At 44.0% G+C, this 18,552-nt stretch overlaps 1 protein-coding gene across 2 annotated transcripts; it reads right to left on the bottom strand.

Annotated features, from left to right (window-relative positions):
- Nucleotides 1-599: 599 nt before the first annotated feature.
- Nucleotides 600-15,825, bottom strand: PSTK (phosphoseryl-tRNA kinase). 2 transcript variants are annotated; one of them, XM_069753868.1, is made up of 6 exons: nucleotides 15,561-15,825; nucleotides 14,069-14,369; nucleotides 11,153-11,351; nucleotides 10,880-10,955; nucleotides 9,994-10,087; nucleotides 600-1,422 (listed from the first exon to the last, which is right to left on the bottom strand). In XM_069753868.1, exons 1-6 carry the CDS (start codon nucleotides 15,783-15,785, stop codon nucleotides 1,190-1,192), a joined length of 1,128 nt encoding a protein of 375 aa, XP_069609969.1. In that variant the 5' UTR covers nucleotides 15,786-15,825; the 3' UTR covers nucleotides 600-1,189. The 2 variants fall into 2 exon arrangements, with proteins under 2 accessions (XP_069609969.1, XP_069609970.1); XM_069753869.1 differs by lacking the exon at nucleotides 15,561-15,825 and adding an exon at nucleotides 15,093-15,461 and having other exon boundaries at nucleotides 683-1,422.
- Nucleotides 15,826-18,552: the final 2,727 nt, after the last annotated feature.

Here is an 18,552-nt window from a genome sequence, read left to right as displayed (position 1 = left end):
CAGGATTCTCCGGTGTCGATGTGTGACTTTAAGTATGCGATTTGCATACATGCAGTCACCTGCCGACTAGACGTGAATTGAGCGAGGTCAAACACGTCTAGTCGGAATGTGGCTGGAAGTTTGCGGCTCGAATACTTAGTCACATGACCGCCTGATCCCGCCACTGGAGAATCCTGACAGCACATAGTGCACGCAATGTGAGGATTCACAATTTGGTAGTCGCACAGAGTGACTGCAGATTTGAGGCCCAAGCCTGGACAATCACTTTCAAGGGGACCAAACCACGGACATCATGAATCAGACACTGGACTCTAGAGCATTTTAGAGGAAATATACCTTAAAGATCCCTCTTAAAAATACTGACCCCTACTTTTTTGATTTCCAGCGCCGCTCCTACCCTTCTCTGTATTATATGACCCCAAAACAGACTACCCAAATCATGCAGAGGTTTCCCTGTAGGCCAGAAGTTACTTTCTCAGTCTACAGATCCTTGGTCGGAGTGCGATTTGGGTTGGAAAAGCAGCTACAGTCCTACACAGTAGTCTGGGTGAGCCGGCAATGCTGAAGAGCGGTCACGTCAGTGAACACAGGTCCGAAGAAAGTATTTTCATGCACTTTATGTATAAATATGCTTATAATCTATCTGGAAATTAAAAAAAAAATGATCAGGAAGAGCTACTTTAAATTTTTAAGGCTTTTTTTTCACATTTATTTTAGTTTTGAATCTTCAACCATTTGATGGATTGCACTAAAGTGAAAGACGGTCTCCCTTGAAGCCCAGCCTCAGATTTTGCTGAATCGGGGCGTTGCGAACCACTCAAAGGGGCGTTAGAAAATTTTGGGCAAGTCATGCATATTGCGGAATCTTAGCGTGTGTAATACGCACACAGTTGGGATTCGGCTCCACGCGCCGATTCTAGTGGTCATCGCCTGACCAAGAGTATGTGATTTGCAAAATTGCCTTCACGTGGCAACGAGAGCCACTTTTTTCAATGTATATGACAACTATTGAAACCAGACATGTGGAATCAAATCTTAACTGCGTGTACGTTACACACCACTAGGATTCGGCAAGACACAGGGCATACTGAGAAGTTTCCTGGGGATCAATAACTTCATTAAATGCTCCCGTCAGGGATTACAAAATGGTGAAACAGCAGCGATCAGTCTATATAATGATAATTCATAGCTATGTGCTATCAGACGGAGCTATAGGACAACCCGTCTGAACCCTGCGCGAGTATCTCTGCACAATACAGTCCACTTCTTCTCTAAAGGAGGATTGTACCCCGGAGATACTCTCTGCGCTGGCAGTGAGAACAGTCTGTCCTGTTATACTTTGCCTTAGCTGAGCCAGGGCTTTAGACTTCGCCTGCTGCAGTTCTTGTGCAATATTCTTGATATCCTTTGCGGAGACCAAACCTAAGAGACAAAAACTGTAAATAATCTGCTGATATTACATACGTGGTACATAAAGCACGTGTCACATCAGAACTGTACCCATGTGCAGAAAAGTGATAAACACGAGCCATGGGGTACTTATAAAGTGTCTTGTGCCTATTATCTAACTTTTAGGACGTCTGGACTCACACCCTTGTTTCATAGAGCAATGCACAGGCCAGCCATGGGTCTCCTGACCCAAACTCGACAGCTTCATAAGAATATACAGTCATGGCCGAAAGTGTTGGCACTTGTTGCTGTTGTTCAACAATTTTGGTTCTCAAGTCCTCAGACAGTTCTCTTCTCCTCTTTCTGTTCTCCATGCTTAGTGTGGCACACACAGACACACAATGCAAAGATTCAGCCAACTTCTCCCCCTTTTATCTGGTGATTTTTCATATTGCCCACACCTGTTACTTGCCACCGGTGAGGTTGAACGAGCATCACATGCTTGAAACAAAGCGGTTTACCCACAATTTTGAAAAGGTGCCACAATTTTGTCTGGCCCATTTTTGGGGTTGTGTGTGAAATTATGTCCAATTTGCCTTTTATTCCCTGTTTGTTTGTTTTTTTCTTGCATTCTTCCAATACACACAAAATAAATAAACCTGTGTATAACAAATCACGTGTAACTGCAATAATTTTCTGGGAGAAATACTTCATTTTCAGGAACAATTTCACGGGTGCCAACATTTTCAGCCATGACTGTATCAAGCTTTCAACTCCCATCATTCCTATTTAAGACTACGAAACAAGGTGTGCGACTCCGGCCTTATCCTTAGCATTTTCTATAAAAACTCTGCCAAGGCATGTAAGTTCCTCTCCACATTTGGTTGTTATTTATGGCTGCCCTAACTAACCCTAAACCTTTAAAACCCCTTTAACTGGTTTATGACCAGGATTTTTTTTTTTTTTTTGGGAAGGGGGGGGTTGCATTTTTTAGTATATGTGGTTCTAAGGAATGTAAACAGTTTTTTCTACTTTTGATTATTCAAATAATTTTTTGTCTCTTTGTCTGACACTTGAGGCCTAATTTTTCTGCCATTTGCTGTAGTTGTATTTTTTGCAGATATGGAGAAGAAAATGTAAAGGAGAAACTGAGGCAATAAGAGTCCGTTTTTCTCATTATGTTTCCTTTTGAAAGAGCATAAAGCTCCACTATAAAGTTTTACACTGTGATCCCTGTTCTGTTACTGTATATGTCATATTTGGTGGTTTGGGACTAGAAACAGCATTTTTGTTTACCTGTGCCTTTCTTCTCTTTTGCTGTAATCTTGTTTTATTTTTTTTTATGTATTTGTGTTTATTTCAGGCATTGAGCTCATAAGTGATATTTTAACATACGGTAATAATACAGAGTCGCTCAGTGCTGGGTTTACAGCAGTCAGGAAGGCAAGGATGGTAATAAACCACCTCTGCCTTCTCTCTATTTCTGCACAATCTCCATGCAGCTGCTGACTTTGTGACGTCTTTATAAAAAATGTCCTTGCAGAGTGATATGTGGATGTCCCAGAGCAGTATATGTGCTGTTCTTCACGCAAAAATTAATGAAATCCACGAGAAGGCGTAAAAATGTAGTTTTCTGCTCCTCCAACGATCAGTATTGGAAACAGGGCAGGGCTGCCATAAAGGAACAGCACTCCTTAGAAAGATATGTAAGTACTAGTGATGAGCGAACGTGCCTGGATAAGGTGTTATCTGAGCATGCTCGGGTGCTAAGAGTATCTTCGGTGTACTTGTCTTCGGCGTATTTGAGTCCCTGTGGCTGCATGTCTCGCGGCTGTTTGTTAGACAATCCCTGCATGTGTTGCTGCTGTACAGCAGTTGCAAGAAATGCAGCCATTTGGACTCTAACATTTTTTTTTTTTTAAATTCGTTTATTAATTGCAGAATAAATCAAATAATACACACATTTGCATTCATGTCCATCATTTACAAATAATCACAATGCATCGTCACTTCAGGAGTATTACAAAGAAATAACAAATGGTGTATGTCAATCATTAACATCCTATAAATCTCCTATTATATAACCTTAACTACATTAACTACTAACAGTACGCCGCCTTAAAAAAGAATTCCGCATAAATTTTACTCTGTAAATGATGCCCCCAAAACCAAGAACCCTACTTTTTACATAGATATTAAGTTAGTGTAGACTATAAAGTGTGATGGGAGGAATTCCATCTACCCCATATTTTCTCAAATTTATTTGGACATCCTCTATTCTGATATAACGTTCGTTCATATGGGATAATTGAATTTACCAAATCCACCCAGGCTCTAAGAGTCGGGCAAGAGCCACCCATCCATCGTAACGCCAACACCTTCCGCGCCAAAAAGAGTGTCTCTCGCAGAAAAATCCCAGTATAATGATCCCAGGATTCAGCATCCCACACCCCAAATAAACAGATCAGAGGCTCAAGTGGGACAGGAATCAACAACAAGGATGACAGTAATGTCGTCACCTCTCCCCAATAATGAAAAACAACAGGGCACCTCCAGATCATATGAATGAAATCTGCATCGCCAGAATGACATCTCAGACAATCTGACGAGTGAAGACGGCCCATTTTAAAAAGACGAATCGGGGTCAGATAGGATTGGTATATGATGTACAATTGAATCATCCTATTATTAATTGATGGGGAGACTTTAGTTGGAGATTCCAAAATATCTTCCCATTCTTCCCCTAGTGTATCAGGAAGAAGCCCCTCCCATTTCTTTTTAATAAAATCTATAGTAGATCCCTCTCCTACGGATAACAGATATGTATATAAAGAGGATATAAGACCTTGAGGACCCTGCGAATTAAGAATTCCTATTAAAGGTAAGGAAGAGATAGCTCGACCCGCACCCCCATTCCGCATGTGAGATTGAAAGGCTGACCTTAACTGTAGATAACGGAAAAATTGGGATCTCGGGATGTTATAAGTATTTTGTAATTGGTCAAAGGACATAAAAACCCCTTGTATATGTATATTGCCCACCGAAAGAACACCATGCGATCTCCAGAAATCCGCGGACGGGTGGTCTAACAATTCCGGGAAATAACTGTTACTCCACAGCGGCATCTCCGCCACTATATCTACAAATTTAGTGATTTTTTTAATTTGCCCCCATACTAATCGTGCCAATCGGAGCAGAGGCAGCAAGCGAGGGACACCAACCCCCCCCAGCTCCAAAAACCCCAGTGGACAATCAATACGGGCAGAATAGAGTAAATGGCTCTCTGAGTTAGGAAGAGGATTAGAGTTATTGGGCATCCAGTTATTTATCATCCTAACCTGCCCGGCAAGATAATATGAATAAAAGTCTGGCAAAGCCGCCCCGCCCCCCTGCCTCGGTCTCTGCAGAGTAGATAACTTAAGTTTGGGCCTAGCCTTCCCCCATATGAAAGATGTGATTAGGGAGTTTAGGGTCGCAAAAAAGGATTTGGGTATAGGCACAGCGCTGTGTTGAAGGCAGTAGCTCAATTTGGGTAGCAGTATCATTTTAATCAGATTGATGCGACCAGCCACAGAGAGTGGAAGTTTATCCCAAGCAGCAAACTTGGATTTAACCAGATCTAACAGTGGGTAAATATTAAATTGTAAATCAAACTGACTACTTTGAGACATATGAATTCCTAAATATTTAAAATTTGAGACGATGGGCAACAGCGAGAGAGTTTCAAGGCGTGCCATTGGGGTATGAGAAAGAGGCATCAGGGCAGACTTATCCCAGTTTATATAGAGACCGGAGAATCTACTGAATTTATCTATAATCGTTATTACTTTCGGCAATGTGTCCTCTGTTTGATCCATGAACATCACCATATCATCAGCATAGAGACCAATGATGTCTGTTCGATCCGCAATACGTATTCCCTTGATATCAATGGAGGACCTCATCCGTATTGCTAAAGCTTCTATCGCCAGGGCAAATAGAGCCGGGGAGAGAGGACATCCCTGACGAGTTCCCCTATGTAAAGAAAAAAGCTCAGAAATAGAGTTATTCACAACCAGACGTGCCTTGGGTTTCGTATATAATGTACCTATCCCTCTCAGAAATTTGTTCCCAAAACCATATTTCTGTAAACATGCAAAGAGGAAGGGCCATTCAAGGGAGTCAAAGGCCTTAGCCGCGTCCAACGATGCTAGTGCCCACTTATTATCTCGTTCTAGAGAGCTATACTGAATGACCGACTGAACCCGCCTAATATTGATGGAAGTACTTTTCCCTGGCATAAAACCAGTCTGGTCTGGGTGTATAAGATCCAATATGATCGTGTTCAGCCTAGTAGCCAGAATTTTAGTAAGAATTTTATAATCTACGTTCAATAGAGATATGGGTCGATACGATCCACAGTCTAGAGGATCCTTCCCCTCTTTCCTGAGCACAACAATATTGGCATCATAGAAGGTTTCAGGCATAGGCTCCCCCTCCCATATTCCCCTGAGTACCTTCAATAGAAGTGGTGCCAATTTCTCTCGGTATTTCTTGTATAACTCAATGGGAAATCCATCGGGTCCCGGGGCCTTCCCAGCAGTCATATTCGTTATAGCCTGTTCTACCTCCTCCAGAGTAAACTCAGCATCCATAAAGGCCTGTTGGGATGTGCTCAACGATGGGAGTGTTATATCTGATAAGTAATCTAAGCATTCATAGACGTCAAGACCACTGCTAGATTTATACAATGACTTATAATAATCATGAAAACATTGTAATATCTCATCAGTGGAGGACACCAATGAGCCGTCAGGTGCACGAATCTGTAATATTGTGTTGGAGGTGTTATGTTGGCGTACTAAGAAAGCTAGGAGTGTACTGGCTTGATTCCCCAGCTCAAAGTATGACTGACGGGTAAAAAATAATTTACGCTTCGACTTAACGTCTGCATGCTGGGTATACAACCTTTGGGAAGTAAGCCACTCAACCCTATTACCACTGGTCTGACTAGCTATATATGTGGCCTCCGAGTCCTTTAACCGCTGCTCCATCTCATCATCCTCCCTCGTCGTTATCCTTTTAATATAAGAGATTGTAGAGGACAGGCACCCCCTTAAATATGCCTTTAGGGTATCCCAAAACAAACCAAGATTCTGGGGTTCTGGATGGGTTAGAACAAAACAATTTAACTGATCGATCGTCCTATCACTAGAATCTATTAATTTCATCCAAAAGGGGTTCAATTTCCAGGATCTGTTATTATTGGATAGCCCATATTTAAGTTTTAAAATAACTGGACTGTGGTCCGAAATCCCCCTGTTGCCATGTTCAATACTATCCACCCATAATGCCAGACCACTAGATCCAAATATATAATCTATACGAGATAGAGTTCTCCTAGTAGATGAATGGCAAGTATACCCCTTATCCTCCGGGTGACTCACTCTCCATAGATCTAGCCAGCCGCTGCCTTCCATAAATAGTGCCAATTGGGTAGGGGTCTGAGGTAAGGACTCACCGGATGTTGTGTCATCTAATCTCAATCTGTCTATGGAGTTATCCATAATGAGGTTAAAGTCACCCATACAAATAACATTCGCATCTGGATATTTTAAGGAGAAGCCCATTGCCATACGAAGAATTGATATGTTAGCAGGAGGAGGGTTATAAATACACAATATGACGTATTCACACGAATTAATGAATGCATGCACAAAGACAAAGCGACCCTCCGGATCTCGTCGTGCCTCCCTGGCCTCCCATCTAACCTCCCTGTGCACCAGCAGAGAGACCCCTCTTGAGTAGCTGGTATGGAATGCATGGAGGGACCACTGTACCCACGGCTTCTGTAGACATCGAACTGTATCCCTGGTCAAATGTGTCTCCACTAGTGCCACAACATGGGGGCGATACCTTTTAATCTGCGAAAATACCTTAATTTTCTTCCGAGGAGTTTTAATACCCCGTATATTCCAAGTCATACATACAGTCTCAGACCCCATATTTATATGCAGAGGGAGAAATAATGTACAATATTATTATCCGGGTGAGGTCCAGAGACATCCCACAGAGCAGAGAACTCATATTGGCGGCAACCATATACATCAAACAATCAAAACTGGTGTATAAAACCAACCCAAACAAAACTTGAACAATAGAGGAGTAAAGTCCCATACTCCTGTGGTCAAATAGAAAAAAGGGGATACCCTCACTGAACCCAGCGTCCGGTATTGTTGACATCTTTTGTACCCATTCATAGAGCTCCGTTTATTTTGCCGTTAGACCAGGAACCCAAATTAGGAGTCTTTCACATTAGACCCCTTAAGAGATCGTAACCATTCAGCTACCTCCGCTGGATCCGTAAAGAATAAAGAGGAGCCCTCATGAACAATGCGGAGTCGGGCTGGATAGAGCATGGAATAGATAACATTCTTATCTCTGAGTTGTTTCTTGATATCCATGAATCGCGCCCGCTGCTTTTGAAGCTCCATGGAGAAATCCGGAAAAATCGAAATGGTAGCATTGTTAAATTTGATAGGGCCCTTCTGTCGCGCTAGGCGAAGAGTAGTATCTCTATCTCTGCAGTTGAGGAGGCGTGCCAGAAAAGGTCGAGGCGGAGTTCCAGGGGGAGAAGGTCTCGTTGGGACCCTATGGGCCCTCTCCACTGAGAATGTTGAGGAGAATCCGTCCCCCAGGGAGGTCTTAAGCCAGTCTTCCAGAAATTGTTCAGGTTGCTGACCCTCCGAACGCTCCGGCAGACCGATAATACGAATATTATTGCGGCGCAATCTATTTTCCAAATCATCTGCCTTTTGTTTCCAAGCGTTTACGGAGCCAGCAGCTTTTGTCAGTTTAGCCTCCATAGGAGTAATAGTGTCTTCTATGTGGGACACTCTTGTTTCCACCTCCGAAATACGCCCCCTCATAGCCTGCATATCATGTCGTAAACGACCCACCTCAGTATGAACGTCCTCTATTTTTTCCGTAAGAGATGATCTAGTGAGGGATATAGCCTGCATTAATTGCTCGGATGCCTGCTTAAGAGTCAGATCATCTTGTTCTCCCTCCTCATTACTATCAGAGGGACGACCTTTGCGATGGGTCTGTGCAGGATTATTTCTGAGAGTGCGCATATTATCAGAGGGATCGTCCCTGGCGTATTTCTTTAGCTTATCGGCAGCCCCTGCTCCTTTAGAATGGTGCATGGCAGGCAGCTAAAAGGGCTCCACAAGGTCACAATAGCAGTTGTAGTTTGTTCCTTAATCACGGACCCAGCAGATTTAATTACCGGACTGTATTCTAACAGAGCCACTGAACAGGCAGCCAAAGGAACCAAGAATTATAAGGCAGCAGCTCAATGTTCACCTGCGTCTCACAATCTTCACAGAGGGGGGGGGGACAGCAGAGATGGGGGGATTAATCCCTCTAATATTATGGTGCCGGCAGATGAAATGTCTATCTGAGAGGGGGGGCGTAGGGCCCGATTTTCCAGGGCACACACCACACCGCCCCTTTATTGTTCTGTTAGGTTATGTGCTCACCTTGCAAGCAGCACCGCAAGTGTAAAGAAAGCGCCGCTTCCCCTACTGTTAGGGCGCGCGCTGTAGTGATGGCCGCTGCCCCCTGCAGGTGTCGCCTACTGCCTCGGGGCTTCTGGCTCCTGCCCGCAAGTGTCCCGCAGCGTTCACCGCCAAGGTCCGGCGGCCGCCGATCCAAGCGAGAGGGAGCCCGGCACTTATAGAAGTCGGCGCCACCTCCTGTCTCCCGGAGCGCGCTCACCCAAAATGGCCGCTGCTGCACGTGGAGTCTTCTGACCGTCCCGGTCACCACAGCTCTCAGCTTCTCGGATCCCCGCAGCAGCCGACCAGAGGGCTCACCAGGCTCCTGAGGATATGCGGTTCCAGCTCCAACCAACACATACGAGGTCCAAACGGCAGGATGGGCTCAGGATATGTGGAGCTCATACAAGGTGCGTCTTCCTTCTTTGGCTACATAGCCACGCCCCCGGACTCTAACATTTTACTCGAGCACGCTCAGATAACACCTTATCCCAGCACGTTCGCTCATCACTTGTAAGCACCATTACTCCTTAGGTTTGAGGGTACAGTCATGGGCCGCTATAGGAGGTAATGGTGGGGCTACACATATCCCTTGTTCCAACAACCACCTACCTTTATTTGACAAGAGAAAATGCGGTATCGGGTCTTTTGCAAAGAAAAACAATGTCCGAAGACTTATCTGCACAAATCCCATTTTAGGCTATGTGCACACGATGCGGAATTTGCTGCGGATCCGCAGCAGTTTACAGTACAATGTACACGTATGGGAAATAAAAAATGCAGTGCACATGCTGCGGAAAAAAAACGCTCGGAAATGCCGCGGTTTACATTCCGCAGCATGTCACTTTCTTTGTGCGGATTCCGCTGCGGGTTTACAACTGCCCTTATGGAAATCCGCAGTTGTAAATCCGCAGTGGAAACCGCGATAAATCCGCGGTAATTCTGCGATAAATCCGCAGTGGTTTTCTACTGCGGATTTATCAAATCTGGTGGAATCCGCTGCGGAAAAATCCGCACTGGACCCAGACATCGTGGGCACATAGCCTTACATTGCGTCTCTCACCCTTCACTGTCTGCATGGTCTCCGAGATGAGGCGCCGAAGATTTTGATCTTCTCGATGGATGAGGTTGGTTGCACAGATATCACGATCCCTCTCCTGTAAACAGATGTGGTGGGAAATAAGGAACAATTGTCAGGAATAGTGATGGGCAGATAGATCGGCGCGGGCAGTTAAATGAGAGCACAATATTATAGCTCCTACTACAGTGTAAGCAGAGTTCACACTGCATTTTTGGCAGGAGGTGTGCGACCGTCAGGGGCCACGATTTGGGTGGGTGACGAGGCTCCTGTGCACTGCAAGGACCCGCTGTAAGAACATATGCTGCACCATATAGGAGTTTTGTGGCGATTCTCTGTAGAAAAGCGCAGTATTACTTCTGCTTGACCACAGTAGTTGTGTGACATTGCTTATGTCAGGAGACAATGGGGGACTGGTGTCAGTCCGAGAGGCAAGTATAGATTTTTTTTCTTAAAGATCCACCTCAATATATACCTCTGAAGTATATTTACGTCTAAGTTGAGAAATGCACCACCTGGACTACCCCTTTTTAAATTAAATAGTCCCCATTGTAAAATAAAAATATTACAGACACCTCTCACACCAGCATCATTCCAGATGTCGGCTCCGGGTCTGGCAGGGCTCACATGGTATTTGTCTAAGGGAGCATCCTTTTTTTTTTTTAATTACTCTACAAGAGGACTACTTAATTTAAAAGGGGTTGTCCACGGACCACGTGAAGAAAGTCACTGCAAACAACAGCTCCCAATAAACATGGAGGTAGAACTTCCCTTTAGAGCCTAGGTCCATCCTCCATACAAGATGCTGATCTCAGACCCAGGTAATATCAGGACGCTCTATACCCCATACGGTTCGTATCTCGCCTCCTACCTTCTCCGCGCTCTCGTCCTCAATCGGCAGAACAGGATTCTCCAAGGCTTCCTTCATTAAATTGGCGATTCTTGTGCTGAAGAAGGAAGACATTGATGACTATCCCAGAAGATGGAATACCTGGCCCTACAATCCTAGGCGGTATCCGCTCTGCAGTACTGATTGCAATGACCTTGTTTTAAAGGGGTGGTCTACATGAGGGTATAGAACAGATAAAGCAGGGGGGAGGGCAAGACATGGTGTATTCTATACTACACGCCGTCCGTTTCTTACTCGTCCATAGCGATGCCATCGGAGCTGTCCAGGAATAAGCTGCTTGTTTCCCAGGAGTTTCTCTCAGGATTCGGCCTCTCTATTTTGGAGTCCATCAGGATTATTGTGCTATCCGTGACCCGATCCGTCCTCCTGTTGTTCCGCAGTAAGCAGCAGTCAACCGGACAATGCAAAAATATCTGGCAGAACCCAAGAGCGTCTAAAAAAGAAAATGATTACATGTTGTAGTGTACATGAAGAAGACATCACCCTCGTTAGTGGTTATTACCCGTTGATGGTAATACTTACTGGGATATGTGCTATTACATGCATACGGTATGTATGATACGAGTTTCTCCTTCGTGCATGCGTCAGATATGTGCATGGAAAACATCGGACTGCACTTGGACAACATCTGAGTGCAGTCCGATTTCCACTGACTGACAAAATGGAGACACAGGCCCTTGCATACATTGTAAACTCCTAAAAAAATTCATCAGACCAGAAAATATATACAAAATATTTTTATTCAAATTGAGACATAACAATAAAAATGCAATGATGTTACCATAATCATGCGCATATATATGGAAATCTTTATTAAGACCAAAAAATAAAAAACAAAATGACAAAATAATACAATAAAATTAAAAACAATATATCAGAATGCTGTTAAATGTATATGCGAAAATATACTCCTTTGATAACAGAAATTTTATTAGGGATTTAGTATCTGGTATTTAACGTTATATTTAATTATCTTAATTCCTGCTTTATTTAAACATAATCCCTGTATGTGCAGGACAGGGCAAACCCAACTGATATATATATATATATATATATTTTATGCCATAGATGTCAAAAGCATATATAAAATTCATTTAGCGTAATAAATCAATAAAACCATACATAACATGTATGCAATATAAGAGCATATGCGATCCGAAAATTATATCTGCATGGCTACAAAAAATAAAATTAAATATGAAAAGAATGTGAAAAAAATATATATCATGTGTAAAAAAAAAAATATGAATGTGTATAAAAAATTTTTTTGTATATTTATATAAAAAAAATATGTGCAATGTTAAATTAGTTATATTAAAAAATAATAAATCATAGTGTAGTAAATGTGTGACAAATGTGCTAAAAAATTAGATACAACTACAATGTGTGAAAAAATGAATCACAAAGATACAATTATAAACCAGATCACATATGCTGCCTAATACATCATACACATATAGTGCAATCTTAATTATAAAATACACCAACCAGTATAGGGATGCCACTGCCCTCATCATATGACGCCCTCGGTGACGCACTTCCGGGTTCTGGTCACTGTGATGGAGGTGTTTGCATGCGGCATTACGGCGCCATATAACTACGGCGTCTCTTGATTATATATTATTTGCAGCTGTCACTTTTGCTATATAATGAGTCCTCCTGCCCCACTCACATCACTCCCTGACGAAGCAGCAAGCGAAACGTGCGTTGGAGTGGTGTGTGCGGGGCAGTGGCATCCCTATACTGGTTGGTGTATTTTATAATTAAGATTGCACTATATGTGTATGATGTATTAGGCAGCATATGTGATCTGGTTTATAATTGTATCTTTGTGATTCATTTTTTCACACATTGTAGTTGTATCTAATTTTTTAGCACATTTGTCACACATTTACTACACTATGATTTATTATTTTTTAATATAACTAATTTAACATTGCACATAATATATATATATATATATATATATACAAAAAATTTTTTTATACACATTCACATATTTTTTTACACATGATATATATTTTTTTCACATTCTTTTCACATTTAATTTTATTTTTTGTAGCCATGCAGATATAGTTTTCGGATCGCATATGCTCTTATATTGCATACATGTTATGTATGGTTTTGTTGATTTATTACGCTAAATGAATTATATATATATTATATATATATATATATATATATATATATATATATATATATATATATATATATATATATATATTTTATGCCAATCAGTTGGGTTTGCCCTGTCCTGCACATACAGGGATTATGTTTAAATAAAGCAGGAATTAAGATAATTAAATATAACGTTAAATACCAGATACTAAATCCCTAATAAAATTTCTGTTATCAAAGGAGTATATTTTCGCATATACATTTAAGAGCATTCTGATATATTGTTTTTAATTTTATTGTATTATTTTGTCATTTTGTTTTTTATTTTTTGGTCTTAATAATGATTTCCATATATATGCGCATGATTATGGTAACATCATTGCATTTTTATTGTTATGTCTCAATTTGAATAAAAATATTTTGTATATATTTTCTGGTCTGATGAATTTTTTAGGAGTTTATAATTTGTATATTTTTCATTGACCATATAGAACTTTATATCTGGTATCCTTTTCTATATAAGTTTTTGCCTTGCATACATTGTGCCTGTACTGCTTATCGGTCACCTGTCAATGACATAACTGTCATCCAATTACTCTGTTCTGCACATAATGGATATTTAAAGATCTGAAAGAGCGCACCGCTCCTCTGCCTCCTTGCCAGTGCGCTCCTCCTGAAGATTGACAGTTCGACCACGCTTGTGCCGCTGCCTGAACTGAGCTCCCTCCTGCTCTAGCAGAAGTGGGTTTTTCTCTGCTGCATCGGAGGTGGCACACAGGGGGAGCAGCGCTTGCAAACATTCTCTCCTTGCCTAGGAATCTGGCCACCTCCGACACATTGCAAGAGGTGGCTGGTAACCTAGGCAATGATCAGTAAACCCAAAATTCCTCCATTCTTGAGAACGGAAAGGACTTTCAATAAGAGATAGAATTGTAAACTTGCTTTTCCCAGCACTTTGACTCATTTATGACAACCACCTTAACAATCTGCGTAGCCAATTACTGCGATATCTGCCGTGAAGGAGGCACTCACAGGTCCGGGCCAGCTGGAACACCGCATGGCGCATGCTCCGATAGTAGAAATTATCGTCCAGGAGAATACAGACAGGACCGGACGTCACAGTCAGTGACAGACAGAGACGGTCGGAGGCTTCTCCAGCAGAGATCACGCCTTGACTTTCCAAGCATCGAACAAAGCACTTCCAGGTTCCTTCCGTCGAGGTTCCTTCCGTCGTCCCACCTGGGGGCTGTAAAGGCGAATGATCGAGCAGAGCTATAATAAAGTGCTCCAGACACTGCAGGAGGCGCCGACGGTGAAGCTTCCAGGGAGACGTCTGGGGAGAGGAAAGAAGGGAAGGTGAAGAGTGGTCCGATAACGCAGGGGTCTGCAGATCAACAATCAGGTTATTCATGGCCCCCAAACTCTGGCCGATGATGGAGCTCTATACACTGCAGCACAGCCCCATTACAGTATATGGGACCAGCAATCAGAAGATCTCAGCTTCAAGTCCCCCAGGAGAAGTAAAAACTAAAGGAGTATTCCCATCTCCAAGATCCTATCCCAATATGTAGTAGGTGTAATAATAATAATATTAGCAGATACCTCCAATTAGAAATGTAGTATAGTTCTTCTGATTAGCTATGTCACTTACCCCATATGTAGGGCATTGCAGTAGCTTAGGTATCCATGGTTACGACCACTCATATAGTGACACGTAGTTGTTAGGGCTTGCAACCATGGATACCTGAGGTCCTGCACTGCCCTCTACATGGGGTAAGCGACATAGCGAATCAGAAGAACTAGACTATATTTCTAATTGGAGGTACTTGCTAATACTATTATTATTATTATTACATCTACTACATATTGGGATAGGATCTTGGAGATGGGAATAACCTTTTAAAGTGAAAAATGAAAGAAAAACTTTTTTTTACATATTAAAAAAAAAAAAAAACTATTAAATCATCCCCATCTCTTTATACACTTTATACCAAATTCATTTTTACAAGGTAATGAATTTTTTCTAATTTAAAAAAAAAAAACAAATCAATCTCACAAGTTTGGTGTCGCTGTAATCGTGACCAGAATAATCCGGACTCCGGGTCATTTATGCAGCGCGATGAACGCAAAAAAAAAAGGTGGAATTTGCAGGTTTTTTTCACTATTTGACTGGACTTGGGATTTTTTTTTTTCAGTTTTCCAGCACATTATACTACAAATCGCCCCGCAGACAACAAGTGATTATATAGAAGCAAAAAAAGAAGAAGTGGAAGCAGGGGAGGAAAAAAAACAAAAGTGCAAAATCAAAGTTGTAACATGAAGGGGTTAATCACAGCCATCGATAAGAACCGCTGCTGTCTATCACCGCTGCCGGCTGGCGGCCTCACATACGTTCCTGCCGGCTTTATACCATAACAAAGATGGCGCCCACAGACTGTGAGGGAAGAAAGGACCACCGTGTATCACAGGATCTGATTGGCCAGCGTTTATCTAAGACTGTGTCTGATTGGCTAATTTAACCTACTTCTCTTTCGCCCTCATTCTCGGACTGGCAGGAAACATCGCGATACTCGTGCACCGCATCTTCTTTAAAGGAGAGGTCTGCCATAACGTCATCATAGGATATTACGACAACTGGAAAGCCGCTGTGTCCGTTTTTCAGCTGCCGAGCTAACGTGGATTTTCCCGCTCCGGGAAGGCCGCACAGGAGACACAGTCCGATATGGCAGTTTTTGTTTGGTTCGTCCATAGTGTCTGTCGTGGTGTGCGCATGCTCCCTGTGAATGATTGACAGTCCTGTCCTCCAAATATAAATTGGGGAACTGAAGGATTCTGGGACTTGTAGTTTTTTTTATATTTCCCTATTAGTTTTAGCTGGACGTTATTGTGAGTCTGCGCAGCTGTGTGATTAGTTATATAATGTAATAATGACCTTTATTATCAGATCTCCCCAAATAACATTAATAACTACTGTAAAAAGCAGCGAGGTCCTCACTTCTCCCATTATTCACCACTTTATGCCCAAATTGCACAGTCTCTTGCTGGGAACATGAGCAGAACTGTCCCTTCTAAACTTTTGATTGGGCAAAAACTTTCCTTTTAAGCCATAAAGTGTAACCATCGCATTCATTTTATAAGTCAATAACACATTTGAAGATATATAACAAAGTGCCTTGTTATCAGGGTAATTAATTTTCTGTTTCTTTCTCCTCCTGGACTGATCTTTTATAAATCAGGGGTGAAATCTGCAATCAGAGAAGACAGATTTGTTTTTCCATTGCAGAGATAGGAGATGACAGTTGGTGCTTATAAGATTCTATGGAGGACGGAGGAGCCAGAGACAGACGCAGACATTCTGCTGCAAGTTCTCCATAGAAGTTTATGAGCACCAACTAACACCTTCTCTCCCAGTAATGGGCAAGTCTCTATTCACTGAAGACACATTTTACCCACGAGAATTTGGAGAAGGAAAGATCAGGAGGAGAAAGAAGCGGATTGATCTGATAAGAGATATTACAAAGTTTCTTATCTTTGTGTGTACTATTGATTTATGAAAAAGTGACTCTTTAAATTCTCCATATCCAGTAAAGCATGAAAGAAGCTACAAGGTTTGTGCAGGTGGTGCAGGGCTCCTGTGCTGCTCCGTACGCTGGATCCTGCGCTGCTCCGTACGCTGGATCCTGCGCTGCTCCGTACGCTGGATCCTGTGCTGCTCCGTACGCTGGATCCTGTGCTGCTCCGTACGCTGGATCCTGCGCTGCTCCGTACGCTGGATCCTGTGCTGCTCCGTACACTGGATCCTGCACTGCTCCGTATGCTGGATCCTGTGCTGCTCCGTACGCTGGATCCTGTGCTGCTCCGTACGCTGGATCCTGTGCTGCTCCGTACGCTTTAACCTGCGCTGCTCCGTACGCTGGATCCTGCGCTGCTCCGTACGCTGGATCCTGTGCTGCTCCATACGCTTTAACCTGCGCTGCTCCGTACGCTGGATCCTGCACTGCTCCGTACGCTGGATCCTGTGCTGCTCCGTACACTGGATCCTGCGCTGCTCCGTACGCTGGATCCTGTGCTGCTCCGTACGCTTTAACCTGCGCTGCTCCGTACGCTGGATCCTGCGCTGCTCCGTACACTGGATCCTGCACTGCTCCGTACGCTGGATCCTGTGCTGCTCCGTACGCTTTATCCTGCGCTGCTCCGTACGCTGGATCCTGTGCTGCTCCGTACGCTTTAACCTGCGCTGCTCCGTACGCTGGATCCTGCGCTGCTCCGTACACTGGATCCTGCACTGCTCCGTACGCTGGATCCTGTGCTGCTCCGTACGCTGGATCCTGTGCTGCTCCGTACGCTGGATCCTGTGCTGCTCCGTACGCTTTATCCTGCGCTGCTCCGTACGCTGGATCCTGCACTGCTCCGTACGCTTTATCCTGCGCTGCTCCGTACTCTGGATCCTGCACTGCTCCGTACGCTTTATCCTGCGCTGCTCCGTACGCTGGATCCTGTGCTGCTCCGTACGCTTTATCCTGCACTGCTCCGTACGCTGGATCCTGTGCTGCTCCGTACGCTTTAACCTGCGCTGCTCCGTACGCTTTATCCTGCGCTGCTCCGTACTCTGGATCCTGCACTGCTCCGTACGCTTTATCCTGCGCTGCTCCGTACGCTGGATCCTATACTGCTCCGTACGCTGGATCCTGCGCTGCTCCGTACGCTGGATCCTGCGCTGCTCCGTACGCTGGATCCTGCGCTGCTCCGTACGCTGGATCCTGCGCTGCTCCGTACGCTGGATCCTGCGCTGCTCCGTACGCTGGATCCTGCGCTGCTCCGTACGCTGGATCCTGCGCTGCTCCGTACGCTGGATCCTGCGCGGCTCCGTACGCTGGATCCTGCGCTGCTCCGTACGCTGGATCCTGCGCTGCTCCGTACGCTGGATCCTGCGCTGCTCCGTACGCTGGATCCTGCGCTGCTCCGTACGCTGGATCCTGCGCTGCTCCGTACGCTGGATCCTGCGCTGCTCCGTACGCTGGATCCTGCGCTGCTCCGTACGCTTTATCCTGCGCTGCTCCGTACGCTTTATCCTGCGCTGCTCCGTACGCTTTATCCTGCGCTGCTCCGTACGCTTTATCCTGCGCTGCTCCGTACGCTGGACTCCAGCTCTGGGATGTGATAGAGGTGAAGGGGGAATTATGTCTCACATATGGTGGGAATGAGAAACGGATTGTATACGGATGACAAGGGAGAAAAAGATCTGGAAGTAAACTTATATACTTTATATATATATAATCGTCTAAGGGGCACTTCTGTCTGTTTGTCTGTCTGTCACGGAAATTCCGCGTTGCTGATTGGTCGCGGCCGCCAGGCGACGGGCACAGGCCAGCCGAGAATTAGTCCCTCCCTACTCCTGTCAGTGCCCGGCGCCCGCTCCATACTCCTGTCCAGTCACCGCTCACACAGGGTTAATGGCAGCGTTAACGGACCGGGTTATACCGCGGGTAGCGCACTCCGTTAACGCTGCTATTAAC

The sequence above is a fragment of the Ranitomeya imitator genome, chromosome 2 (genome assembly GCF_032444005.1).
Source record: "Ranitomeya imitator isolate aRanImi1 chromosome 2, aRanImi1.pri, whole genome shotgun sequence".
NCBI lineage: Eukaryota > Metazoa > Chordata > Amphibia > Anura > Dendrobatidae > Ranitomeya > Ranitomeya imitator.
Note: the sequence above shows the minus strand (reverse complement) of the source record. Positions and strands in the feature narration are given on the sequence as shown.